The 27,968-nt window shown below is 48.3% G+C and overlaps 1 protein-coding gene across 1 annotated transcript in view; it reads left to right on the top strand.

The window, feature by feature from the left end:
- Positions 1-2,215: 2,215 nt before the first annotated feature.
- The window catches only part of OPRD1 (opioid receptor delta 1), a 42,138-nt gene continuing 16,385 nt past the window's right edge, over positions 2,216-27,968 (top strand). Inside the window, exon 1 of the mRNA XM_082440921.1 lies at positions 2,216-2,594. Coding sequence (XP_082297047.1) covers positions 2,380-2,594 — 215 coding nt within the window. The 5' untranslated portion in view covers positions 2,216-2,379. The remainder of the gene's footprint in view (positions 2,595-27,968) is intronic.

Raw genomic sequence — 27,968 nt, 5'->3', positions numbered from 1 at the left:
TTTAGTTGCTTAAAAGAATTCCTAGGTCCCATATGAAGCTATAAATGCTGTGTCTCCCTCATTGGAATGGGAGCTCACCAAAGTTGGAATTGAGCTTTCTAGTCAACCATGCATCAAGCACTAAGGTGGAGGTACGGAAGTGCACAAGACCTATTGTACAGGTGATGCACACAAATCCAATGATTGCCCAAATAAATATGTGGGAAATTCTGTAAGGAAGAGGTACATGACGCTATGAGAATAACAAGGACACCTGGTCTAATTGCGTGTGTGTGTGTGAGGGGGGTGGTGGGCAGTCAGTGAAGCTTTCATGGAGGAAGTGATATTTAAGCTGAAACTTGAAGGATGAATAGCATTTAGCCTGAGGAAATGGCTGAGCCTTCCAAGTGGAAGAAATAGAATATGCAAATGTCCTGAAGTTGGAAAAAATTTGGTTTGTTGGAGGGGTTGGGAGGGGGCCAGAACTCTAGTAAAATAGCCCTCCTTCTTCCTGTCTCAATGTCTCTCCCCCGGCACCAGAAAAGTCTCTGTGGATAGCAGTCCCTTTGGGACAAGGGAGAGAGTTTTGGCAGCATATGTGACCGCAGAGCAAAAATCACCTGCCTGACGAGTCCTTAGATGATTGGGTGGGAAAGCCTTGGGGTGGGGAATCTGCTGTAGCTGGTAGAGAGGCTTGGACAGCAGCTGAGAGGGACAAAGAGAATGGACAGAGGGTGAACTTGGGAATTCTGTCTTTGTTCTTTCTGGGAAAGGGTAAGAGCCTTGCACATAGACAGATGACTCAAGCCAGATAGTGATGTGAATGAGGGGTCCTTGCCCAGCCACTCACAGGGCCAAGAGTGTCACCCCAGAGCCCCAATATTGTCCCATTCCATTCCCCTTGGGACTTTTATTCATCCAACAAGTATTTCCTGAGCACCCACTATGACCCCAGCCTTCCACTGGGTCCAGGGATCAATCAGGTCTGGTCTTCCCAAGGAGAAAACAAACTTGGATAGAAATAATTACCATATGGGATAATTTAGTGTTAGACTAGTCTTCTCGTCTGTAAACTGGTGACACTAATAATAGAATCTACGCCAAAGTGTTGCTGCATGGATAAAGGGCTCAGCACAGTGCTGGAACAGTAGGGAGAATGTTCTGGGAAGGACAGAAGTCCCAAGAAGGAGGATGGCTCTGGGTCTGGGCTGGTCAGGTTAGGGAGAAGGTGTCAGAAATAGCCCCCTTCCATCTGCACCTACAGCAGCCAGAGTGATCCTTAAGGTGGTCTTTGAGACCCTGCCCACCACCTCATCCCCTTCTCCCCACACTCCCTTTCTGCCTTCTCCTCTTCCTGGCCTTTTAATCCCTCTGACCACAGGGTCTTTGCACATGTGGTTTCTTTGTCTGACATGCTCTTCCCTAAGTCAGTCCCTCCTCACACTTCACATCTTACCTTAGGTGTCATTTCCTCAGGGAAGCTGTCCTGACCCCTGGGTTTTGTAGGTCCTACCACAGGAATGCCTTGCTTTCTTTCACTTTTCCTCCGTGTGTAACTGTATCTTCATCAGTGTGGTCCTGGGATTGACGTCTCTCTCCTCCACTGGGCTGTAAGGAGGCAGGGGCCGCATCTGGTTTCATGCACTAGTGGCTCCCCAGTAGTACCTGGTTCTTATATTCGGCACCCAAAAAAGTTCTGTTGAGCAAATGAATGGAGTAAAAGAAAGCCATGGATAGTAATGGTTATTTACGGAGCATTTACTGCGTACCCGGCACTGAGCTAAGTTCTTTACCCGCATCATTTTACTAATCTCCCCAACAACCCTCTGAAGGAGGTGGTGCGATTATCCTCATTTTTCAGAAGAGAAAAATGAAGTTGAGAGAGGTTAAGTGACTTGCTCAAGGTCACTCTGTTTGCTAGTGCAGGAGTGAGAGGTGGGATTCACATACAGGTCCTTCCAATCCCAAAGCGGCAGAGGATGCAGAGGTGAGTCCCGGCTGGAGTGGGGGCGCACCCGAGCCGGCGGAGCATCCCTAGGGAGGGAGTGGGTAGCTTCCCTGGCTCCACTCCAAGTTGGTGGTGCAGCGCCCGCCCCCGGTCGCGGGCGCAGACTGGCTGCCGCCTCCGGGCCACGTGGTGCGCGCGGCGGGCGCGTCCGAGGAGCCCGCAGCTGTTCCTGGCTCAGAGCGGTCCGGGCTCGGAGAGCGGGTGGGAGCTGGGGCCCGGGCCGGTGCGGGCGGCGAGGCGGGCGGAGGGGGCGCGGAGGTAGCCGGGCGGTCCGGGCGCAGCAGCCGGCGGCGTCGGGGCCGCGGCCTCGTCCCTTGGCGCGCCTCTCGCACCGGGTTTCTGCGCCCAGGGCGCACGGCGTGCAGGGACGCGGCGCCCGCCGCCTGGCCGCCATGGAACCGGCCCCCTCCCCCGACGCCGAGCTGCGGTCCTCGCTCGTCGCCAACGCGTCGGACGCCTTCCCCAGCGCGGGCGCCAATGCGTCGGGGCCTCCGGCAGCACGGAGCGCCTCGTCCCTCGCCCTGGCTATCGCCATCACCGCGCTCTACTCGGCGGTGTGCGCCGTGGGGCTGCTGGGCAACTTGCTCGTCATGTTCGGCATCGTCCGGTGAGTGCGCTGCGGCTGGTGCGTCGGGCTATGCCCCGGGGTGGGTGGGGACTACGGACCTGGGACCCTGACCTTAGACCCCGCACTCCCGGGGCCTCCGCACTTCCTGAAGGGGGCGCCCGGGGCCCAGCGGAATGACCACTTCCATCGCGAGGGGGACGCTGGCGCGCGCGCGTGTGTTTGTGCGCGCACGTGTGTTTGTGCGCGTCCGCGTTTAACTAATAACATTTGATCAGCTGTTGGCATCCCCTATTTCTGTATCAGTCTATGTGGGAAGTTTGGCGACAGTTGTGTGTCTGTCACAGTTTGTGAGTGCGTGATTTTGTTTGTGACAGTACAGATGTGTGTTTGGACCTCCAAAAACCTGGTAGGGGTGGGCAGAGATGCCGGAAGTGCCATGGGCCTCTGGGGAGACAGCAGTGTGTGGGCTGACTACACAGGTGAGGGCACAGGAGCGCTTGTGTGTCTGCATCATGCCGAGGGGGCACTTACCAAGTCACACTTGGGGATCTTCTGCTGGGGTCCCAGTGTTGGTGTGTGTGCTTGTCTCACACTGTCAGTTTGTGATTCTCTCTGTAGGAGCACATGACAGAGTGACTGTTGTTTCTTGTCAGACCCCTGAAACCCTCGGAGAAGGAGAGCATCCAGAGTGGCTTTGGACACTTGTGTTTGTGCACCTGTGTGTGCATTTGTTAAGGGGTAGCCATGGTTCCTGGGTACGGTGGGCCAGCTAGTCGCTCTCTGCTTCCTTCCCCAGTGGCCCTCTGGTCCTGAGCTCTGGACGTGATTCAGAGAGACCTCAGATCCTCCTCACAAATGCTCCCTCTCACCTTCTCCTCCTCTCCTCGAACAGTCTTTTGTTTTCTGGAAAAGACAAAAGTGATTTGTTTGGGCTGGAGTGGAGTTTGTACTTTCATCTGAGGAAGTGAAGTTCGCTTCTTGGTATCGATGTTCAGTGCGGGAACCTTCTCAGAGAGTCTAAAACATCATTGTCTTGCCCAAAAGCAGCCTTCCTGACCCAGCTCTGCCAGTGCAGACACTGGCAAAAGGAATTGAAAGGAAACTCCTATCCTTATAACAACAAAGATGCCCTGGTATTTACTGTTAGTCGGAAATGGGTCATGCACGGTGGTTGACCAAGAGTACAACCCTAAACTTCTCTGGGCTCTGGTGTCACCAAGCCGGGCAGAAGGCAGAGGGCAGATTGTGGATTCTGAGGTGGGAGATGTGAACTGTGGTCTTGGCCCAGTGGCTGACGCCTATCACACTGGGGGCCCATTCCCCCTGCCCCACCATCTGCGCCATCTGCCTCAGTTTCCCTGTCTGAGGGATAGAGACCCAATCTCCTCAGTTGGGAGTATGAATTCCAGAGTATGGGGTCTCTGCCAGGCAGGGTGCAGTATACTGGAGCGTTGCGTGGGTGTGTGGGTGTTGAGGGAGCTTTGGCGTCGATGACTCCAGGGGAAGCTTTGCTCCCCCAGGAAGAGTGGAGGGCACAAGAATGTCCTGTGCTTTCAGTGACTCATCACCAGCCACAGTGGGAAAATTCCCCCAAGCACAGGCAGGATTGATCTTTGCTTTGCATTTTGGTCGGTGATTCTCCCCACTTTACCTTCAGAAGTCGTGTGGCCTGTAGACTTGGGTCAACCTGAGTGTTAATCCCAGCCACGAACTGGCTCTGTGACTTGGATAAAACACTTAGTCTCTTTGAGCCTCAGTTTCTTCATCTATGGGGAATAATAAAAGCTTCTTTGACAGGGTTTTTGTGAGGTGTCACTGAGCGAGCATATATAATGCAGCTGGTGTGGTGCCTGGACCCAATAAGTGGAAGCTGTGTGTACGATGCGGATGAGTAACTTTCCAGATTCTTCAGAATCCAGTGCCTACAACAGAGGAGAGTGAGGGGGCGCTTGTCCTAAGGTGGGCCTGGGAATAGCTCTGATTCAGGGAGTCCCAGGTTCCTGGCACTTGCGCTCTCTAGGGGGGCTCTAAGTGCTCTGATCTGGGGAAAGCTGAGTGTCAGTGTGTTCGGTCCCATCTCCAGTCTCTTTCCTGGGGCCTCTGGCTGGTGGGCTGATAAGCACAGCTCCCCCACTACCACTGAGCCAGGGGAGGGCCTCTTACTTCTGAGGGTCCACTCAGGGCAGGCCCTGGGCTCTGCCTCCTAGGGTACTCCAACCAAGCTTCCCAAAATCACATTGTCAAATGCATCTTGGAAGCAGCATAGCTGGCCCCTCAGGTCCCTGTGTTGCTAAGACATTTCCTGGGCCAACCATCTATGTGATCACTGTATCTCTGGGCCCGACTGATTTAATCCTCACCTACAACCCTGTGGGATAGGCCTTAGCATCCCCGTCATTGTCACCTCCATTCTACAGGTGAGGAATCTGCAGTTCAGAGGGAGGCAAGGTGGCCTGTTCCCCTTAGGTCCCACAGCTGGCTCCAGACCCAGAGTAGAACCCTGGTCTTGTCCAGAACTTTTTCCAGAGCTGCCTGGGATAGGGGACAAAGAATTGCATGGAAGGAGGGGGCAGAATCCTGTCCCTCCTCTTGTCCTAGGATTCTCAGAGAATGATGGAGACAAAAGGACGATGAGCCCACACATTATTCAGCACTCGTATTTTAGGCTGCCGTCCTTGGGGAGGGGAATGACGGGCCCCTGCACTTAGTCCTTCCCCACTGAAAGGGAGGCTAGGGACAGGGCAGCTGCCTGGGGCTTGGCTTCTGCTGGTAAAATCCCAAGAGCAGTGCAGGGAGGGGAGCCAGGATGGAGAAAAGCCTCTGGTGTATCTGTGGTTCCCTGACACCCCATGCAGAGCCCAGCCCCACCAGTAAGTGAGTCAGTTGATTGGTTGAATGAATGAATGATTGAATGAATGAATTCTGCCTGTCAGTCCTGAGCTGAACCTATCTGGGGAGCAGGGGAAGGTTTGCAAAGGAAGATCCAGAGGACCATTGGGGCAGAAAAGCAGGGAGGTGTAGTGGCAGAGCTGGGGCCAGAAGCAGACGCATCAACGTGCAAATCCTGAGTTCAAAGCCACTTATTTGTTGTGTATTTGGACTAGTGACTTCACCTTTCGGAAGTTCATTTCTTCACCTGTAAAGTGGAAGTAACAGCAGTGCATCTGGGGTTGTGGTGAGGATTAAATAACATGTTGTGTCTGAGCCTTTTAAGCCCTTTGAGAACAGGGAGGGTCTCTATGTGAAGGAATGAAAAGAATTAACTCATTCAAGAAAAATCCTATGGACGCACTGTGCTAGATGCTGAGATATGATGGTGGGGAAGAAAATCCACCATCCCTGCCCTCATGGAGCTCAGGTCTGGGAGAAATAGGCATTCGTCAGCCAGCCATCCAACAGATTTAAGTTTGTAGCTGTGGTGAGGGCCGTGGAAGAGTATGAGGGAGCTGTGGGAGCCCACGATGCGGGGAGGGTCTCACCTGGTCTGGAAGTTCAGGGAAGGCCTCTGAGGAGCTGAAGGATGAGGAGGGGGTGACTAAGTAAAAAGGTGAGGGAAGAGCCTGTGATGGGAAGCCTGACATGGACGAGGGGCTGAAAAAACAGAACACAGGTATCTCAGAATCCCAGAGCACAAAGCACTCTCCGTTCCCTCCTCCCCCCCAACTCTGACCCTCTCCTTGATCCATGGACCCGCCTGAGAAGCCCACTCATTCTTCTGGATACATGAGAGGGGTCTCTGGGAATTGCACTCTGAGCAAACAGCCTGTGGTTCCTGAGGGTTCCATGAAGTGTGAGCAGGAGTTCTGGGGATGTGTGGTCCCCAGGCAGACACTCCCTACCCCTACAGGGTGAGTTCAGCCAGAGTGGTGACTTGGTGGGTCTTTAGAGCAGACACCCAACAACCCCTCCTTCTGGGTGCAGTCGTACCCTGAGCAGGGCTGGCATCTCAGAGTCCCCATTGGCAGCCCTCTAGGCAGGGTGGAGTGTGAAGGGCTTAAGGACCCCCGCATCTCTGATGGGTGACCCCATCTTCCCTCTACATGGCTCAGAGCTTCCCAGTTTGCCTGTCCTGAATCCGGTAGGAGATTGGAGTCAATGCTTCTCCACCTGGTCTCTTGTCCACCTGCCCTGTCCCCGGCCTCCACCTCTCCCTGACCCTGGTTTCGGCAGGTTTGCACCTTGCTGTGTCTCTCACCACCCGCATCACCCCCACCGGGCCTCCCTGCCTCTTACCAGCCCGGCCTGCCTCTTCATGACTCTGTTTCAGACTATGCGTTTCTCTGCCCCTTGAGCTCTTCCTGGTCTGGTGTCTCTTCTGACTCTTGTATCAAATGCCAGCTCTGCCACCTGCTAAGATCTTTAGCAGGTTGGATGGCCACTCTGCACCGCAGTTTCTCCATTTATAAAATGTGGATCGTAGCACCTGCCTCAGAGGCACCTTTGTCTTAAAGATGACAAGACGACGTTGGTAGAGCATCGTCTTTTCCCTCCCATCCCAGGTGACTGCAGCACAGAGCAGGGAGGGGAGGTTGGGCCTGGCAGCCTAGTGTGGGGTGGGGCCATGACAGGTGAGTAAGGGTTCTGGGTGTCCCCTCTGTCTACTACCGAGGTGCCAGGGGTTGCTGGGACAAGTGCTCAGGGTGAGAGCTCTGAGTGCCCGTCCTGCTCTTGGGGACCCAGCGTGAAGCCCTTGCCTTCTTGTCTCCCTCCCCTCTCTTGTCCTGAGTGGGGTCTGCGGACGCAGGGCTCCTGGGCCAGGAGAGATCCCAGTGAGGTGACACAGTGCAGTGGTGAAGGTCATGGCTGGGGGTCAGGTCATGCTGGTCTCCATCCCCGCTCGACCATGTCCCAGTGTTGTGGCTTTGGGCAAACAGCTTAACTCCCCTGAGCCCCATTTCTGCATTTGCAAAATTGGGGTGATCAGGATAGGTTATTGGGAGCGTTAAGTGAGATCATGAATGTGAAGGTCATAGCACAGCACCTGGCACATAGTAGGCCTTCAGTATGTGTCAAATGCCGAGATTAACAGGCACCCCTGCAGCTGCTCCAGGCAGGCAGAGCTGGTGGCTATGAGACCTGATTGTCTACACTTTCCACCTTGGGTCCTTTCCTGTTTCCTGCATCGTCTGCATGTTTACTCATTCAACAAGCCTTTGCCGATGCTGACCCGTGGCAGGCCCGTCCAGCCTCAGCTCCCACTGCGCAGACTCTCAGCTTAAGCCTCAGCATGGCCTCTGGCTTCTGATGTACCCCCAAGGACCCCCTAGTTAGTTACGGCTCCAGGGACAATTGCAGCTTCCTGGAGCTGAGGGAGTCCAGGGGGGCACCTGACCCAGCCAGAGCAGGTGGTGTCTGTGCTGAGTCGTGAAGGGGGAGCAGTACTTGGCTCCACGGAGAGGGGGGTGGTGCATTCCAGGCAGAGGGAACAGCACAAGCAAAGAAAGCTTCAGCAGATGATCGGATGGCAGAGCTGCAGAGGGCAGGGAAGTTCACCGTGGCAGAGTGGAGAGAGCCGGGGGCTGGGCTGGCTGTGAGGCTGCAGAGGCCATAAGGACCAAAACAGGGAAGGCCTTGCAAACAGGTGTCCTCCTCACCGTGGGTGTCAGGAGCGCCTGCTATGTGCTGAGCTGCGGCCAGGCCCTGGGGCCAGTGATGCACCCACGGACCTTCCAGAATTCCTGGGGGAGGGTGCAAATATTAGAGGAACTCCATGGACCAGCCCCAGGGAATTGGAGGGAGTCATTCTGGTGAGGGGGTGGTGGGGAGGGAGGACTGAGGAGGGGCCTGGAGTCCGGCCCAGCGTGGCTGTGTTAGGGGCCAGAGGCCGTGCTGTGGCTCGAGTTGTGAGACTAGACAGGTTCTTGGGGCCCATGGTAAGGCTGCCATGCTGGGAAATGAAGGAGCTTTTGGTCACAGGCCATGGGGAAGAGGACTTTGGAGCAGTCTGTGCAGAATGGAGTTCAAGAGGACAAATTTGCTGTGGGTGGGCTTGGGGTGGATTGGAAGGGGTCAGCTCAGGGTGATGGAAGAGAGCTGGGTGACCTGGGACAGACCCCAGAAACCCTGGCCTTGTTTGTTCCTTTCTAAGCCGGAGCGCTGTGGGACCTGCAGAAGGCAGGAGGCTGGGCCGCATGAGCTCTGGCGAGGCGAGCAGGGAGGGCAGCAGGCCTGGATGGTGTCCCCGAGCCTCCTGGCCCTGCCCCGGGGCCTAGCTTCCCAGGTCTTGGGTTCATTTCCTGGGGAACATGTGTGACTCACAGACACACCGGGGAGAATCCAGAGGAGTCACTCCCGCGCTCCTGCCACGTGCCAGAGGCTCCTCCAAGCTGCATGACAGGCCTGCGAGGGTATGAGAGATGAGGGTGGGAAGGCTCCGAGGGAGCCTCTCACAGCCAGAAGGGGGCACACCCAGGTCTTTCTGACTCCCAAACCCCTCCACGTCCGCTCTGTCACTGCCATCCACGGGACACATGGGGAATGGAGGCGAGAGCTGGGGCTGTCTAGTTAGAGGAGGGAGGACCAGGGCTGGGGAGGAGGGCAGATTGCTGTCTGCAAACCTCCGAGGCCTCTGTGTGGGGTGACAGCACTTGGGAGCCTGGACATCAGAGCCAGACTGACCTGGGATCACATTTACTAAGAGAGTGAGCTTGGGAGATACATACATAACCTCTCTGAGCCTCAGTTTTCTCATCTGTGAAATGGGAGTAGCAATAGACCCTCATAGCGTGGTTATGAGAAGTTCATGAGGCTTCATGTGAAGGACTTCAGTACAGAGCCAGGAACTTGGTAAGTATTCTATAAACATTTTCTATTATTATGTCTATTTAGAAGAGGAGTAGACTTGCTTCTTACTCATTTGATCGACATTTATCGAGCCCCAGAGGAACTAGAATTATTGGGTGGATGCTAAACGGAAACTTTGTCAGCTCAATACTAGACATTTTTTTTTACAATAAACACAGTAACATAAGTCACCATAAGTAACACTGTAGTTATTTCAGAAAATACTGAGACGATTAAGCAGAGACAAACATTACCCATAATCCTACCATAAAGAGAAAAGCTTTGTCATTTTGGTGTATTTCCTTCCCATCTCTTTCTGTGTCTCTCGCTCTGTGTTTGTTTGTGTGTGTGTGTGTGTGTGTTTTAATGACATCTGTATCATACTATATTGAAATAATGATCACATCATATATAATATTTTGTAAGCTGCCTTTTCACGTACCATTATGAGTGTATTTTCATGTTATCAAACATTCTTTGAAGACATGATTTTTGACGGCTGCATTGTATGAATGTCTTCTATATGGGGGGACTTACATCATTTCCCATATTATGCCAGTCTAAATAATGTGTCTGTGAACATTCTTCAACCCATATGTTTGTGCACATCTCATATTATTTCTAGAATAAATTTTCTAATAGAGCTCTTCAGGAAGGTATGGGCTTCTGTGTAATATAGGGAGTTTCCCGTCCCTGAAGCTATGCAAGAGGGCACTGGCAAACCATTGTGTGGAGGTTTGGCACTGGAGATTTGGGTGGAGAAAAGATAGACATACATAATTTCAGGCTCCTTTCCCCACAGCTGAGACTGGAGGAAGAATGCTTCTCAGATTCTGTGATCTCAGATTTCCCTTCTCCCCTTCCTGGCGGATGATGCCTGAACTTTAGAGGACGGGGGCTGTGCAAGGGCAAGGCATGATTTCATTAACCTCGGAGTCCTGGGACCTCGAAATCTAATTGGCTACCCAGACATCATAACATGCACAGGAAGAGGGATAATCGTGGCGTAGAGCAGAAAGCCCGGCTTAAATTAGCAATTTACCATCTTGCAGGCTACAGAAGCCCCATTACCAGCTGTGCGGCATGGGGTGGGGTGGGGTGGGGTGTCTGGGTCGTGTTCTATTGATTTAGAGCTCCCAGTTCAGCTGCAGAAATCAGCAGCTTTGTCTCTGGCCGGGGTGGGTGTGTGCAGCAAGAATTTTTTCTCCTGTAGCTTCCCAAGTCTTTCTTGATCAGTGGAAGGAACTCAAACTTCAGAGTCCTGTGAGGTCAAAGAGTCCCATTCAATAAACATGACACAGGGAGAGGTAGAAATGGCCTCACTCCCCTCCCCTGCCGAAGTAACCTTTTCACCAGGGCGTAGAATTTTGAATCACGGATGATTATTCTCTTTATTGCACATTTATTTTGTGCCAGGCACTCTGCTTAGAGATGTATATATTTTATCCTGTTTAATCCTCACAGACCTCTATTAGGTGAGTGCGGTTGCCCCCATTTTCTAGATGAGGAAACTCGAGGCTCAGAGAATGTTTGATATAACATCCTCAAAGTCCTGGAGTCGGATTGAAGTCAGGTCATTCTGATCGCAGAGTCTGCACTTTTTTTTTTTTAAACTGAAGTATAGTTGATTTACAATGATGTGTTAATTTCTGCTGTACAGCAAAGTGATTCAGTTATACATATATATACATTCTTTTTAATATTCTTTTCCATTATGGTTTATCTCAGGATATTGAATGTAGTTCCCTGTACTATACAGTAGGACCTTGTTGTTTATCCATTCTATATATAATAGTTTGCATCTGCTAATCCCAAACTCCCAATCCATCCCTCCCCCACCCCCCTCCTCCTTGGCAACCACAGGTCTGTTCTTTATGTCTGTGAGTCTGTTTCTTTTTTTTTGGGGGGGGTGGTATAATTGTTTTACAATGTTGTGTTAGTTTCTACTGTACAGCGAAGTGGAGTTCCCTGTGCTATACAGCATGTTCTTATTAGTTCTCTATTTTATACATATTAGTGTATATATGTCAATCCCAATCTCCCAATTCATCACACCACCCACCCCACACCCCCCACTTTCCCCCCTTGGTGTCCATATGTTTGTTCTCTGCATCTGTGTCTCTATTTCTGCCTTGCAAACTGGTTCATCTGTACCATTTTTCTAGATTCCATATATATGCATTAATATATGATATTTGTTTTTCTCTTTCTGACTTACTTCACTCTGTATGACAGTCTCTAGGTCCATCCACATCTTTACAAATGACCCAATTTCGTTCCTTTTTATGGCTGAGTAATATTCCATTGTATATATGTACCACATCTTCTTTATCCTTTCGTCTGTAGATGGGCATTTAGGTTGCTTCCATGACCTGGCTATTGTACATAGTGCTGCAATGAACTTTGGGGTGCATGTGCCTTTTTGAATTATGGTTTTCTCTGGGTAAATGCCCAGTAGTGGGATTGCTGGGTCATATGGTAATTCTATTTTTACTTTTTTAAGGAACCTCCATACTGTTCTCCATAGTGGCTATATCAATTTATATTCCCACCAACAGTGCAAGAGGGTTCCCTTTTCTCCACACCCTCTCCAGCATTTATTGTTTGTAGATTTACTGATGATGCCCATTCTAACCGGTGTGAGGTGATACCTCATTGCAGTTTTGATTTGCATTTCTCTAATAATTAGTGATGTTGAGCAGCTTTTCTTGTGCCTCTTGGCCATCTGTATGTCTTCTTTGGATAAATGTCTATTTAGGTCTTCTGCCCATTTTTTGATTAGGTTGTTTTTTTTTTTTTAATATAGAGCTGCATGAGCTGTTTATATATTTTGGAGATTAATCCTTTGTCCATTGATTCGTTTGCAGATATTTTCTCCCATTCTGCGGGTTGTCTTTCTTCTTGTTTATGGTTTCCTTTGCTGTGCAAAAGCTTTTAAGTTTCAGTAGGTCCCATTTGTTTATTTTTGTTTTTATTTCCATAACTCTAGGAGGTGGATCAAAAAAGATCTTGCTGTGGTTTATGACAAAGAGTGCTCTTCCTATGTTTTCCTCTAAGAGTTTTATAGTGTCCGGTCTTACATTTAGGTCTTTAATCCATCTTGAGTTTATTTTTGTGTATTGTGTTAGGGAGTGTTCTAATTTCATTCTTTTACATGTAGCTGTCCAGTTTTCTCAGTGCCACTTATTGAAGAGACTCTTTTCTCCATCGTATATCCTTGCCTCCTTTGTCATAGATTGGTTGACCATAGGTGCATGGGTTTATCTCTGGGCTTTCTATCCTGTTCCATTGATCTATATTTCTGTTTTTGTGCCAGTACCATATTGTCTTGATTACTGTAGATTTGTAGTATAGTCTGAAGTCAGGGAGTCTGATTCCTCCAGCTCCATTTTTTTCTCTCAAGATTGCTTTGGCTGTTCGGGGTCTTTTGTGTCTCCATACAAATTTTAAGATTTTTTGTTCTAGTTTTGTAAAAAATGCCATGGTAATTTAATAGGGAATGCATTGAATCTGTAGATTGCTTTGGGTAGTATAGTCATTTTCACAATATTGATTCTTCCAATCCATGAACATGGTATATCTCTCCATCTGTTTGTGTCATCTTTGATTTCTTTTATCAGTGTCTTATAGTTTTCTGAGTACAGGTCTTTTACCTCCTTAGGTAGGTTTATTCCTAGATATTTTATTCTTTTTGTTGCAGTGGTGAATGGAATTGTTTCCTTAATTTCTCTTTCTGATCTTTCATTGTTAGTGTATAAGAATGCAAGAGATTTCTGTGCATTAATTTTGTATCCTGCAACTTTACGAAATTCATTGATTAGCTCTAGTAGTTTTCTGGTGGCATCTTCAGGATTTTCTGTGTATAGTATCATGTGAGTCTGTTTCATAGATGGGTTCATTTGTGTCATATTTTAGATTCTACATATAAGTGATATCATATGGTATTTGTCTTTCTCTCTCTGAATTACTTCACTTAGTATGATAATCTCTAGTTGCACCCATGTTGCTGCATGGGTGGCATTATTTCATTCTTTTTTATGGCTGAGTAGTATTCCATTGTATTTATGTACCACGTCTTCTTTATCCATTCATCTGTCGATGGACGTTTAGGTTGTTTCTATGTCTTGGCTGGCTATTGTGAATAGTAGAGCCTGCACTTTTAACCATTGCCCTGTCCTCTGCCATCTTGTATATCAAGTTCAGCCCCTCTGATTTACAACTGAATAAACTGGGGCCTGGAGAAGTTCTGTGTCTTTTGAGTCAGTGGCCAAGGCAGGACTGGAACTTGCCTTTCCTAACCCCTTGCCTCCTCTTGCATCTGTTTCCATGCTTGGGATTACCTGGGCTAAGGGAGAGCCAAAGGGTGACTGGGAACAGGAGTAGCTGGGAGCATGAGACGTTAGTTCCTACACAGGGCAGTCCAACTTGGGGGCCACTGACAACACCTAAGAGGCCCAAAGAACCCAAGTTCCCTGGGGCAAGGCCAGCAGCTAGTGAAGCAGCCATATCCTTCAGAGACTGGATTCAAATCCAGGTCTGCTTCTTGCTGGCTTTCCACCCTTGGGCTCACCTCACAGAGCCTGTTTTCTTATCTGTGAAATAGGGATGATAGAAAAACATCTACATTGTAGGTAAACATACATTCAGCAACTCCTCGTAAGTATCAGGCAGAGTTCTAGGTGCTAGGTATGCAACAATGATCAAGACACAGTTCCTGTCCTCATGGAGCTGACATTCTAGTGGGGAAAAGATAGACAATAAAGAAATAGATGTAAGGCCAATGCTATAGGCAACGAAGTCAACTAAAACAGGCATGGTGAGAGAGAGTGGTGGGGCTGCAGATGTAGATGGGGAGGTTGGGGAGGAGGAGACAATTGAGCAGAGGCCACTTGCTAGGAGGAAGTGTTTTAGCAGGGGGAACAGTGAGGGCAAAGGTTAAGGGAGATGATGTATGGCCTTAGCACAGGGCCTGGCCCATAACAGGAAGTTGTTGGTGATAATGATGCCTTTTGGCTGGTTGCCTAGGACTTGGGAACAGGGGCAAGGATTAAGCCAAGGGAAAGAAACTGCTTCTCCTGGCCAGGCCAGATGCCCCTGCAGGACAGATGGAGGTAATTTGTTTCCCTTGGTTACAAAAACTCATCTTCCTGAAGTGCTAGGAAATGCCCCACATCTAGTGATTTTCCATTCCTCCCAGTGAAGAGGGAGCAGAGCCCACACGTGGTCAGAGGGCTGTCCTGCTGGGAGGGGCAGGTGGCCACAAGACGCTTCCTCCACAGTCTCAGGGCCTGGTCATCCCAGGTACGAGAGAGGTCAACAGCAAAGAATGGCATATTGACTTGTCGGACTTAACACCAAAAATAGCACTGCTGACCTTTCTTGAGGGCTGACAAGGTGGGCAGCTCTGTGCCGAGCGCCTCACATAAATGATCTCATTTAATTCTCCCAGTTCTTTGAGCTTGGTACCATGTTTCTCTCCATTTGACAGATGAGGCCACTGAGGCTCAGAGGTGATAATTCACTTGCCGAGGGCCACAATGGGTAAATGGCAGAATCAGCCTTGAACCGAGGCACCTTGATTCCCGGAGCCCACTCATGCAGTGTCCAAGAAGGAACGTCCATGAAGAAGGTTGAACCCATGATACCCTCTGATCCCAAATGTGGAAAAATGACTTTTTCATACAGCCAGGGATTGGGAGAGGCCATGGAGCAGGATTGATTTATAGTTATTAAAATACTGAATTATTAATAAATAAAACAAAAGTGAAACTCTATTGTGTGTCAGGCAGAAGGAAGTATAAGTAATGCCCAGCATGGCCAACGGCCTAGAGGTGGGAAGCCTGGGCTTTTGGGAACACATGACTTTAGACCGTGGTTCTGTCCACACTGTGGTTCTGGACAAGCACCTCTTCTCTTTGGGCTATAGGTTCCTTCTGTGAACGAAATGGGAATGTATTGATGCCCACTTTTCCCGGTGGGTGTGAGTCAAAGGAGAGAATGTGTGTGAAGCGGTCTGAACGGGGCCTGCCTTGCCCATTGTCCTCAAGGAGTGGCCCTGGTGGGTGAGGCGTGGGGCTGGGGGTGTGTGTGTGTGGGAGGGTACAGATTAGGCAAACTGTAGCATCCTTATAAGGTCACTAAGAATGAAAAACTTGAGGGCAATTTTTTACATGGAATTATGGGATTGAGACATTTACTTGGCAATGGTAAGTACTCAGAATAATTAAGAATTCACCAATTACAACTGTGGCAAAAATGAGCGTGCGTTATTTTCTTTTTTTAAATACATTTATTTATTTATGTATTTATTTTTGGCTGCATTGGGTCTTCGTTGCTGTACGGGCTTTCTCTAGTTGCGGAGAGTGGGGGCTACTCTTCGTTGCGGTGTGAGGGCTTCTCATTGCGGTGGCTTCTCATATTGCGGAGCACGGGCTCTAGGCACATGGGCTTCAATAGATTTTTTGTTTTTTTTTTTTAACCTTTTTTAAATATAAAAGTTTTATTGAGATATAATTCACATACCATACAATTCACTCATTTAAAGTATAGCAACAGAGTTGTGTAACCATCATCACAACCAATTTTAGTACATTTTCATCACCTCAAAAAGAAACCCCATAACCACGAATAGTCACTCCCTTACCACGCCCTGCCCCAGGCCTGGGTAACCACCAATCTACTTTCTGTCTCTATAGATTTGCCAAATCTGGACATTTAATATAAATGAAATCATACAATATGTTGGGCTTCAGTAGTTTTGGCACGTGGGCTCAGTAGTTGTGGCTCGTGGGCTGTAGAGCGCAGGCTCAGTAGTTGTGGTGCACGGGCTCAGTAGTTGTGGCACACGGGCTTAGTTGCTCCGCGGCATGTGGGATCTTCCCAGACCAGGGATCGAACCTGTGTCCCCTGCATTGACAGGCGGATTCTTAACCACTGCGCCACCAAGGAAGTCCCAAGCATCCGTTTTGGCCATATTACAATGCTCCATACAGGAGACCGTCCATGCAAAATCTCACTTAATCTTCACGACACTTCTGTGAGGTAGGAACCATCTGCCTGTTTTACAGATGAAGAAGCTGAGGCTCAGGGATATAAGACTTTTGCCCAAGGACACCAAGGTTAGTAAGTGATTGCAGGGCCTGCCCTCTCCATTTGATCACGCTGCCTCTCATCACACTGGACCCCTGAAACAACCCAGCGTGGTGGCGGTTGTCATTGTCCTTTTCCGGGTGAGGAGATGGTGCGGCTTCCTGGCACCATCCTTAGCCTAGAGCATGGCTTTCGGCTCTGTATGAGTCAAGGTCCTACCAGAAAAGAAAAAAGACCAGTAAGATATATTTTGAGGAATTGGCTGATGCAATTGTGGGGTCTGGCTAGGCAAGTCTGAAATTTGTAGGGCGCGCTGGCAGGCTGGCAACTCTCAGGCAAGAGCTGATGCTGCGGTCGACAGGAGGAATTTCTTCTTCCTCTGGGAAACCTCAGTTTTGCTCTTAAGGCAGACCCTCATTATCATGGATAATCTCCTTAAAGTCAACTGACTGCAGATGTTAATGACATCTACAACATCCCTTCACAGCCACACCTCAATTAGTGTTTTATTAAATAACTGGGTACTATAGCCCAGCCACTTTGACACATAAAATGAATTACCATCACAGGGTCAGACAGACCTGGGCTTGAGTCCTGGTCCTACAACCTATAGGCTGTGTGACCTTGGGCAAGTTTATCTGCCTCTCTGAGCCTGAGAGTCCCCTTGTCTGCCGAATGCAGTGATAGTGCTTACTACCGTCATTTGTTGTGAGGATTAAGTGCAATGATGTAAATCAAGTACCTTCATCCAGTGCCTGTCATATAGGAAAAGGGGAGACACAAACATTGATGGTCTTGAAATGGGTGTTTTCTGGTTGTAGTGTAATTGCTTGTTCCTGTGTTTGACTTCCATTTTACACTGGTGGCTCCTGGAGGGCAGGAACTGCATCCCCTTCATCTTCTATCCTGTTTCCTAGCTCAATCCCTGACTCTGAGGAGGCATCACTGAGTGTTTCTTAAATATCTAGTTGGCACTTTGTTAATGAAATTCCCTCTGTGGGGTTCTTGGGATCTATAATAAAAATCCCCCAACTACAAGAGGGAAAGAAGACATGTAGGAACCTCAGGCCTCTGTTTCCTCTAGAGAAACCCCTTACTTTTCAGCTTAGTAAGTCTTTCCTCCAGGGAGCCTTCTTTGATGCCTCCTCTGTGTTCCCACAGTGTCCTATGTGTCCCCCATCAGAGACCATACACTTTTCAAACCGCTGATCGCTCATTTCTCTCTCTCTCCCCGAATGAGGGGGTGTCGGGTGGAGCAAGCATCCTTTGTTTGTAGCTGGAGCCCCAGCCTAGGGTCTGACACTCATGCAGCATGTCAGTACGTGTTTGTAGGAGGGACGTGTCCTATTTCCAGAGACCCATGGGCCGACATGCCACCCTTAAGGAAATCTGCTTTCTCAGGGCTTCCGTTGTGTCTGGCTGCCCCATGCCCTGGTCCAGCCATCCTTATGCCGGAAGCAGAGCCAGGGTGATGGAGAAGAGCTTCTCTTCCCTGCATCCCACGAGCATGTTGTGGTTCTTGAACTGAACCGAACAAGGTGTCTGCCCTGTTTATTGCTGAGTGCACCCTGGTCGGCCTCCCCGCTCACGTGCGGCTCAGGAGCTCTGTATAGCCTGTTCCAGTCCTTAATCTTCTCTTGTGACACACTCGCTGGGCCTCGTTATAATTAACCACTTTCCTTCCTCAGGCTTTGCCAAAACTGAGATAGCTAATTCATTTCTGGCCTCTCGCCACTCCTGTGAAATGGTGGGCAGGGTTGTAGCTCCCAGCGCTTGCTGCCCAGCCCTGCTTGTTTTGCCAGCCAGAAGAGCAACCACCCTTTGTCTACAAATAGAGGGAGCCCCAGCTGGACCCCGGTTGGCTGGCAGTTGTTTTATTTAAACTGTTTATCCCCCAGCGTGGGCAGAGCCTTTGGGATCACTGCTGTAGCTCTGCCTTGGTTTCCTCATTTGTAAAACAAAGGGGTTGAACTTGACAGACAGGGAGAAGATGGGGTGAAGTCAGGACTCTGGGTTCTGGAGTCAACCCAGGCCTAACCTAGGCCCTGCCACTCCCAGCTGCGGGACTTTGGGTAAGTTACTTCATCCCTCTGAGCCTCAACATTGCTCACCTGTAAAATGGGGAGAATAATGCTCACCTCCTGTGATGGTAGATTCAGTGGGATAGTGAACACCCATATGGCCCTTAGCAGGGCAGCTGGTGCATAGTAAATGCTCAGTAAATACTCTCATCAGCCATCTTTCCTTTCAGTGCCAACATTCTGTATTCCTGATGAAAAATGTTGTTATGTTGGGAGAGCTGTGGAGTGGAGGAATTTTAACAGACATTGCTTCTGTGTTTTAGGCCATGGCTGTCAAGATGATTAACCCCTGTGTATCAGTTTCCTAGGGCTGTCATAACAAATTACCATAAACTAGGTGGTTTAAAACAACAGAAATGTTTTCTTTATAGTTCAGGAGGCTAGAAGTCTGAAATCAACAGGGCCATGCTCCCTCTGAAGGCTCTGGGGAAGAATCCTTCCTCGCCAAGCTTCTGGTGGTTGCTGGCAATCCTTGGTATCCCTTGAGCTTGCAGCTGTATCACTCCAGTTTTTGCCTCTGTTTTCACATGGCCATGTCCCTCTGTGTGTGTCTCTGCATCATATTGGATTTAGGGCCCACCCTAATCTAGTATGACCACATCTTAATGAATTACATCCGCCAAGACCCTAATTCCAAATAAGGTCACATTCTCAGGTTCTAAGTAGACATGAATTTTGAGGGCAACTGTTCAACCCAGTACACTCTCCAAGGCTCACTTTCCTCCTCTGTATGAAGATGATAATAGTAGCAATTTCATAAGGTTGTTGGAGTGATTAAATGAGATAATCTATGTAAATGTCATGGTAGGACACAATAGAATACATCAGGCCTGTGTAAGCACTGAGTCAGTGTAGCTGCTGTGATGGAGATGATGGCAAAGATGATGACAGTAATGGGAACAGTTCCATCCATGGACCCACCCTACATTGGTTAATCACTGGACGCAGGGACATAGAATGTACGCCAGGGCCTTGTCAGGAATTCTGAAGCCTTGATAGGAGCCCCTGTTTCTTTTTGGCCTCAGCCACCTTGAACCCTCATCTGAGACTTAGCTCCTGGGAGGGCAGCTTGGAGAAGTAGAAAGACCTTGGGCTCTCAGAAGTCAGGGAAACCGATACCCTGTGTAACATTGCACACTTGTCTTTCCCTCTCCAGGCCTCAGTTTCCCTATCTGTAAAGTGGGAGAGGAGGTTTGAACTCAGTGTTAGATCAGAGCCTCTTCTAGTGTTGAAGTTCCAGCACAGGGCTCTGTGTCCCACCCCAATGGTAGTAGGTTACCAAGGGCCAGAAAAGGAGTCAGGAGCCTGGGACCCCAGGGCAGCTCATCAGGTGTCATTCTGGGCCCATTTTCCTCATCTGGACAAGAAGAGAAGCCACTATGATATGAGTGTGCCAGGCAGTGTGCTAGGGACATCGTAGGCATGAACTCATTCCACACTCACCACACCCTCGAGAAGTAGGATGCTTATACCCACTTCACAGAGGAGCATACAGAGGCTCAGAGAAGTTAGAACTCGCCCAAGGTCACACAGTGAGAGGTCGAGCTGGGGCTTAAATCTAGGTGTGTCTGGTGCCAAAGTCCATGCTACTCCTTGGCTGCGGTTTTACTGTATCAGTTTCCTAGAGCTGCAGTAACACATTACCACGAACTTAATGGCTTAAGACAACAGAAGTTTACCCTCTTACAGTTCTGGAGGCCAAAAGTCCAAATAGTGTATTCAGGGCTGCACTCCCTCTGAGGGCTCTTGGGGCGAATCCTTCCTTTCCTCTTCAGCTCCTGGTGGCACCAGCAGTCCTTGGCTTGTGACTGCATCGCTCTTATCTCTAATCTCTGCTTCCATCTTCACATGGCCTTCTCTTCTCCCTGTGTGCTGTGTGTCTCTTACAAAGACACTTGTCATTAGAGTTAGGGCCCACCCATATAATCCAGGGTGGTCTCAAGATCCTTAACTTAATTACATATGTAAAGATCCTTTTTCCAAATAAGACCACGTTCACAGGTTCTGGGGGTTGGGACGTGGACCTGTTTTTTAGGGGCCATCATTCAACCCACTACAGTTATTAAAGCCTTGGTGGTGACGCTATCTGCTGGAGGTGCAGGGAGCGGGGAATTTCTGGAACGGCTTAGAAGTAGAAAGAGAGGGGGACTTCCCTGGTGGTCCAGTGGTTAAGACTCTGTGCTTCCACTTCAGGGGGTGCTGGTTTGATCCCTGGTCAGAGAACTAAGATCCTGCTTGCCACGTGGTGCAAATAAAAAAAGTAGGAGAGGAACAAAGTTGTGAGCTAGGGAGGCCAGTCTGGGGACCATGAGTGACAGGGGGTGTGGCTTAAACTGGTGTTCCACCAGCAGTGATGTTAGTGAGGTAATAAATACGCAAAAACCACATCTGAAAAAAAAAAAAGGAAAAGAAAAACAAGTAAAAAAGGAAAAAAAAAAAAGAACCCTCCCCCCCACCCCCACCCTGCCACATCTGGGTATGGTGAATACAGCCAGCCATGGGGCGGAAACCTGAAAACTTGTCCACAGAGGCCACCCTTCCTGTTGTGACATGTGTCTACATTAATGACTTTGAGGTTATAGATCCCACAGAAAATGGATTTGGCCTCCCTTACTTTCCTGGAGAGATGGGACAAGGCCTGGCCTGAGTGCCTGTGATGTGATTTACCTGCATCATCTTGGGTCCTCCCTTAACCTAGAGGGTGGTATCATTTTTACTCAGAGAATCACACTCTTGAATGCATGAGGCCCAACCGAGATGAGGGCTCCAAGGAATGGCTATACGGCGTGAGAAGGCAGCTCACCAACCAGCCATAACCCCTAACACATACTGAGCGCTTGTACTAACTCAAGTCTCATCATAGCTGGGTGAAGTGTGTACTGTTTGTTTTTTATTTAAATAAATTTATTTATTTTATTTATTTACTTTTGGCTGCATTGGGTCTTCGTTGCGGTGCACAGGCTTCTCATTGCGGTGGCTTCTCTTGTTGTGGAGCACGGGCTCTAGGAGCGCGGGCTTCAGTAGTTGCGGCACGCGGGCTCAGTAGTTGTGGCTCACGGGCTCTAGAGCGTAGGCTAGGTAGTTGTGGTGCACGGGCTTAGCTGCTCCGTGGCATGTGGGATCTTCCCAGACCAGGGATCGAGCCCGTGTTCCCTGCAATGGCAGGCGGATTCTCAACCACTGTGCCACCAGGGAAGCCCCTGTGTACTGTTAATATCTTTATTTTCCAACACGTGGAAGGGAGAAGGGTTAGGTTTAGATTCTGTGATTCTGTGAGCAGAACCAGGAAAAATGGTGCCAGGTGAGAAGGAGGCAGTTTTCAGCTCAAATAAAACGAAGAACTTGTTATCCTGTGAGTGGTCCCAACAATAGGATGGACTGTGCCTACAGGTGGTGAGTTCCCCGTCTCTGGATATACTCAAGCAGAAGCTGCGTAGCCATTTGTCTGGAGTGCCACAGAGGGAATGCCCTCACTGTGACGTTTCCTTCTATCTCTGAGATTCTAGGAATTTTCCCCAAGGAAACCATCAGATATCCGTGTGCACAAAGATGTTTATCACACTATTATTTATAATAACAAAAAAGCAGAGACAACCTACATGTCTTTTAAAGGGGGATTTATTAAGTAACTATTCAGGAGCTTTAGTGTCTATAAGTGAGACTAGCTCTAGCCTGTAGTCTGTTTTTGTATGGTCCTTGGGCTAAAGATGGTTTTTACACTTTTAAAGGCTTGTAAAAAAAAAAAAGAAGAACAAAAGCAAGAAACAGAAGAATATGCATCTAGGCCTATCAAATATTTAGGCCTACCAAGCCTAAACTATTTACTCTTTGGCTCTTTACAGAAAATGCCTGTTGACCTCTAAACTAGAATAACAATCGGTCACCAAAAATTATATTAATTTGTATCTGTGGATATAGAAAGATGGTCACAGCATATTTTTGAGAAGAAAGAAACAGGTTATTTAATAATGTTAGAACCAGATCCCATTTATATAAAACAGGGCCTGTGTGTTTGCCTGTTGTCTGTTAATGATAGTCTGTACTATTGATGTTGGTTTTTAAATTTTCTTTATGAAGTGATTCTGTATTGTTTGGACCTTTTATAGTGAGCAGCTGTTATTTCTGAGATCTCACAAAACATTGGGGAGTTAATTTTATTCCACAAAACATTGGGGAATAAAATTAACTCTAAATGCTCCAGCAGTCCACGCTGTTAGGGACCAAATGAGTTTTGATCTAGGCTCAAGCATTTTGTTTGATTTGGTTCCTAAGGTGCCATAAGGTCGGTCAGACAGAGGGTTGGTGCTCTTAGCTTGTTGCTCTTGCTGTTATTGTTTTTAGGTCTCTTGCCCCGGCTTTGACCCCCATGAGCTCTTGTGCGTAAGAGGAAAAAAAAATACCCCTCAGTTTAGTTAAAAACAAATGAGCTGCTTTGGGTAAATGGTCTGACAACATTTCCCTTTGCAGTGGCAGAGCTGAGTCACTGCAGATTCAGGGCAGACAGGGTCAGGCCCAGGTGTCCTTCAGGGGACCTGGGTTGGTCCAGGTTAAGGATAGAAGGGAGGAGGGGAGGAAGGGAGAGAGGGGGAGGCGGGAGGAAGAGCTATCCTAATTTGTCCCAAAGCTCTTGGGTCTGTGACTGGTTACTTCCAAGAATCAGGGCTCCTGACTGTCCCACAGGGAGTCCTCCAGTGAACACTATGTCCTCTCTGCACAGCTTGAAGGGGACACGGTTCCTGCCTGCAGCACGTCCCAGTCTAGTGTGGAGGACAGACACGTCGATGTTCATTCATTCAACAGATGTGTTTTTTTTGTTTGTTTTCTGTTTTTTTGGTTTTTTGGCCGCGCCCGTAGGATCTTAGTTCCCCGACCAGGGATTGAACCTGGGCCCCAGCAGTGAAAGCGCCCGGTCCTAACCACTGAACCGCTAGGGAATTCCCTAACAGATGTGTTTTGAGCACCTGCTCTGAGCTGGGTGCTGCTGGAAGTCCCAGGCACATAGTGGTGACCAAGACAATGCCACGCCGTTGGGACCTTATGTTTTCCTTGTCAAAGAGAATACGTGAGGGGCGCACAATTTGGGTCCTCGGGGGAGAAGCTGAAACTGAAGTCCAGAGCAAGGCACCGGGGTCTCGGGGACGAGCACGGGGTTTGAATCTCCGCTCAGCCTCTGACTGCAACCGTGGACAAGTTCCTTTATTGCTCTCTATAAATCGGGAATGATAAATACTGTCTACCCTGTAGGGGTGCTAGGAAGATTAAATGATGTGAAATGCTTTCCCAGTGCCTGGCAAAGAGTCAATGTCCAACAAATGTTTATTATCCATTAAAAAAACAAAACACAGGTGTAAGAAGTACATAAAATCATGCCTGAGAAAGACCTGGCACGTAGTTGTTGTACCACAATACTGGTTGCCACCCCCTTGTGACCAGAGGTGTACGTTTTGTCCTGAATTGACCTCTCCTCCTTGCCCCACTGAGCCCCGTCGCGGTGCCTGTGACATTGTTCTGACGTTTATAAGTCTGTCTCTCCCCGACCCTGCCTGGGCTGTGAGCAGATCTCCAAACCCTCGCAGGGTTGAGGAATGTGTGAAAACAGGCGACGGCTCTGGAGGCAGCCCACCTCTGGACCAGTTCCCTCCGTTTGGTCCCGGCCTCCAGACTGGCCCCCTCCCCATGGCCAACGTGTGATAAGCTAGCGCAGGTGGCAGGTGGCAGGGAGACAGTGAACAGTGATGTACGGACTCGAGTGCTTATAAGTGTGGGCTCTGGAAACCAAGTCTGAGTTTGAGTGCTTCCATTGTCACTTCCTAGCCACGTGTCTTTGTATGAGCCATCTAACTTAGCTCCTCTGTAGAACGGGGACGTTCCATGCATGGTCTTAACACTCAGGGTTGCAGTGAGGATGAAATGAAATCATGCATTCACTGCTTTTGGCATAGTGCCTGGTAAATGAAAGAAAAGACAGAGAATATTGCTTAAAGAAAACAAACCACCCGCCCAAAGCTGTCAGACCAGTCCCATCAAGGCCCTGTACAAAGGAGAGACCGTTTCAGCCTTCTTCTGGGCACCAGGCATTAAGACGTCAGCACGCTGCCCTGGCTTTGCCTGGGGGAGGAAATTCTTACTAGGAGCTTCCTTGTCGGTTCAGAAGCCCAGCTGTCCAGAGACCCAGGAGCGTGTGTGGATTTGATGTGCGTCAGTCAGAGAACATGCCCAGTCGCCATCAAATTGAAGGAAAATGGTAGAGGTGGTTGTGTTCTTCCCTGCCAGGGGGGCTTGTTTGACAGATGATGGACTGGATTTAGGGCTCTGAAACCAACATGGTCGGCCACTTGGTGCTTCATATAAGGGTAGCCTCCGTGGGGTCTGAGAAGGATGGTTGGGAGCAAATTCCCCAGCGGCTATGGAATTCAAGATGAGCTTAAAGGGGATTTTGACCTAGAAAAAAACCAAAGAGCTTCCCAAGGCATTGCAGAGGCAGTAGAGTTCACCCCCAGGGTTAGGTCCAATCCACAGAGGATTGAATTCTATGAGAAAAAAAAGCAAAAAATATCAGGGGAAATAAACCCAAAAGGGCTGCTAATTCTTGTTTGTGTGCTGGCTAGTAAGCTAGACGCTTTCACATGTGTTGGCTCCTAAAAAGCATGATTACACTGAAATTACCAACGAGGGAAACAGCTTCAGAGAGGTGAAGTAATATATTCAAGATCACACAGCTAAGTATGTTGAGGAGCTAAGATCCGAGTGGCTCTAAAGGACTCCCTCACCAAACTCTCTAGCTTAGAAAACAGACACAGTGAGAGCACTTGATTATAGCCACAGCTTCTTTTTTTATAGCGGTACAATACACATAACATAAACTTTACCATTTTAACCGTTTTTAAGTGTACGGTTCACTGACGTTAAGTACATTCACACTGTTGTACAGCCATCACCACCATCCATCTCCAGAACTTTTTTTTATCTTCTCAAACTGAGGCTCTGTACCCATTAAATAATAACTCCCCATTTCCCTCTTCCCCCAGCCCCTGGCAACCACCATTCTACTTTCTGCTGCTATGACTGACTAATCTAAGTACCTCATATGAGTGGAATCATAGAGGTTTTTGTCTTTTTGTGGGTGGCTTATTTCACTTGGCCCAATGTCCTTAAGGCTCATCTATGTTGTAGCGTGTGTCAGAATTTCCTTCCTTTTTAAGGCTGAGTAATGTTCCATTGAATGTATAGACTACATTTTGTTTATCCATTCATTCGTCAATGGGTACCTTTTGGTTATTGTGAATGATGCTACTTTGAACATGGGTGTACAGATATCTCTTCAAGACCCTACTTTTAATTCTTTTGGATATATACCTGGAAGTGGAATTGCTGGATCATATAGCAATTCTATTTTCAATTTTTTGAGTAATTGCCATGCTATTTTTCACAGTGGCTGCACCATTGTACATTCACCCAGCAGTGCACAAGGGTTCTAATTTCTTCACATCCTCATCAACAATTGTTATTTTCTGTTTTTTTTTTTAATAGTAGCCATCCTAAGTGGTATCTCATTGTTGTTTTGATTTGCATTTCTCTAATGATTAATGATGTTGAGTATCTTTTTTTTTTATAGCTTTTTAATATGATTTTTTAAAATTAATTAATTAATTTTATTTATTTATTTTTGGCTGCAGTGGGTCTTCGTTGCTGCTTGCAGGCTTTCTCTAGTTGTGGTGAGCGGGGGCTACTCTTCGTTGCAGTGCGCGGGCTTCTCATTGTGGTGGCTTCTCTTGTTGCGGAGCATGGGCTCTAGGCGCACGGGCTTCCGTAGTTGTGGCTCGTGGGCTCTAGAGCGCAGGTTCAGTAGTTGTGCCGCACGGGCTTCGTTCCTCCGCGGCATGTGGGAACTTCCCGGACCACGGCTCGAACGCATGTCCCCTGCATTGGCAGGTGGATTCTTAACCACTGAGCCACCAGGGAAGCCCGATGTTGAGTATCTTTTCATGTGCTTATTGGTCGTTTGAATATCTTTAGAGAAATGTCTGTTCAAGTCCTTTACCCATATTTTAAATCCAGTTGTTTGCTTTTTTATTGCTGAGTTGTAGGAGTTCTTTATATATTCTGGATATTAACCCCTTATCAGATATGTGATTTGCAAATATTTTCTCCCATTCTGTGGATGGCCTTTTCACTCTGTTGATAGTGTCCTTTGATGCATAAGAGCTTTGACTTTTTTATTTTAATAAATTTATTTATTTTATCATTTTATTTTATTTTATTTTTTGGCTGCGTTGGGTCTTTGTTGCTGCACGTGGCTTTTCTCTGGTTGCAGCGAGCAGGGGCTACTCTTCGTTGAGGTGCACGGGCTTCTCATTGTGGTGGCTTCTCTTGTTGCGGAGCATGGGCTCTAGGCGCATGGGCTTCAGTAGTTGTGGCATGCGGGCTCTAGAGCGCAGGCTCAGTGGTTGTGGCACACAGGCTTAGTTGCTCCGCGGCATGTGGGATCTTCCTGGACCAGGGCTCGAACCCATGTCCTCTGCCTTGGCAGGCGGATTCTTAACCACTGCGCCACCAGGGAAGCCCCAACTTTGACTATTGATGTAGTCCAGTTTATCTATTTTTTCTTTTGTTGCCTGTGCTTTTGGTGTCATATCCCAGAAGTCACTGCCAAATCCAGTGCACAAAACTTTCCCTCTATGTTTTCTTCTAAGAGTTTTATTGTTTTAGCTCTTACATTTAGGTCTTATATCCATTTTGAGTTATTTTTTAAATATGGTATAATATAAGGGTCTAATGTCATATCTACAACTTTTTGAAACAGGAAAAAAAAAAAAGGAATTAGAGACCAACAGTAGGATTTTGAGATGTGGGGAAATAAGTAATTTATCTTCCTAGGAAATTCATTCTCTCACCCATTCTTGCTCTGCCCTACAACTAGCCTCCACACAGTAGTCAGAATGATCTTTTGAGAAACACACATAAATCAAACCACATCACTCCCCTGCCTAAAAAGTGCAGCAATTTGTTCAGTGTCTGCCCCCTCCCTGAGACCATAAATTTCAAGAAGTCAGACTGCCATCTTTACTCCTATATCCGTTACTCAGTGCCTGGCACATACCAGCTGCTCGATTAATACCTGTTGGATGAGTGAACAAACCTCAGCTTATAATAAGCTCACATTCCTTGACTTTTTGGAATGTGGAGGAGGAAGGAAGGTAACAACCATGGAGGGGCAGAATAGCCAAGTCATTACCAGGTGTTGGCCCTAGACTTCCTGAGTTAAATACCAGCTCTGCCACTTAATGGCCGTGTGACCTTGGGCAAAGTCACTTCATCTCTTGTGTCTCAGTTTATGTTCTTTAAGGTATGGCAACACATATTTGGATGATGAAAAGCAATTCAAAGAGGAGGAACAGGCTAAGAAGGGGTGAGGTGTGGGGCTGAAAACAGGGGCAGGGAATTGATTACCTTTAGAGAG

Source organism: Balaenoptera physalus (assembly GCF_965194825.1).
Source record: "Balaenoptera physalus genome assembly, chromosome: 1".
Lineage (NCBI taxonomy): Eukaryota > Metazoa > Chordata > Mammalia > Artiodactyla > Balaenopteridae > Balaenoptera > Balaenoptera physalus.
This window is presented reverse-complemented; position numbering and strand designations above follow the sequence as displayed.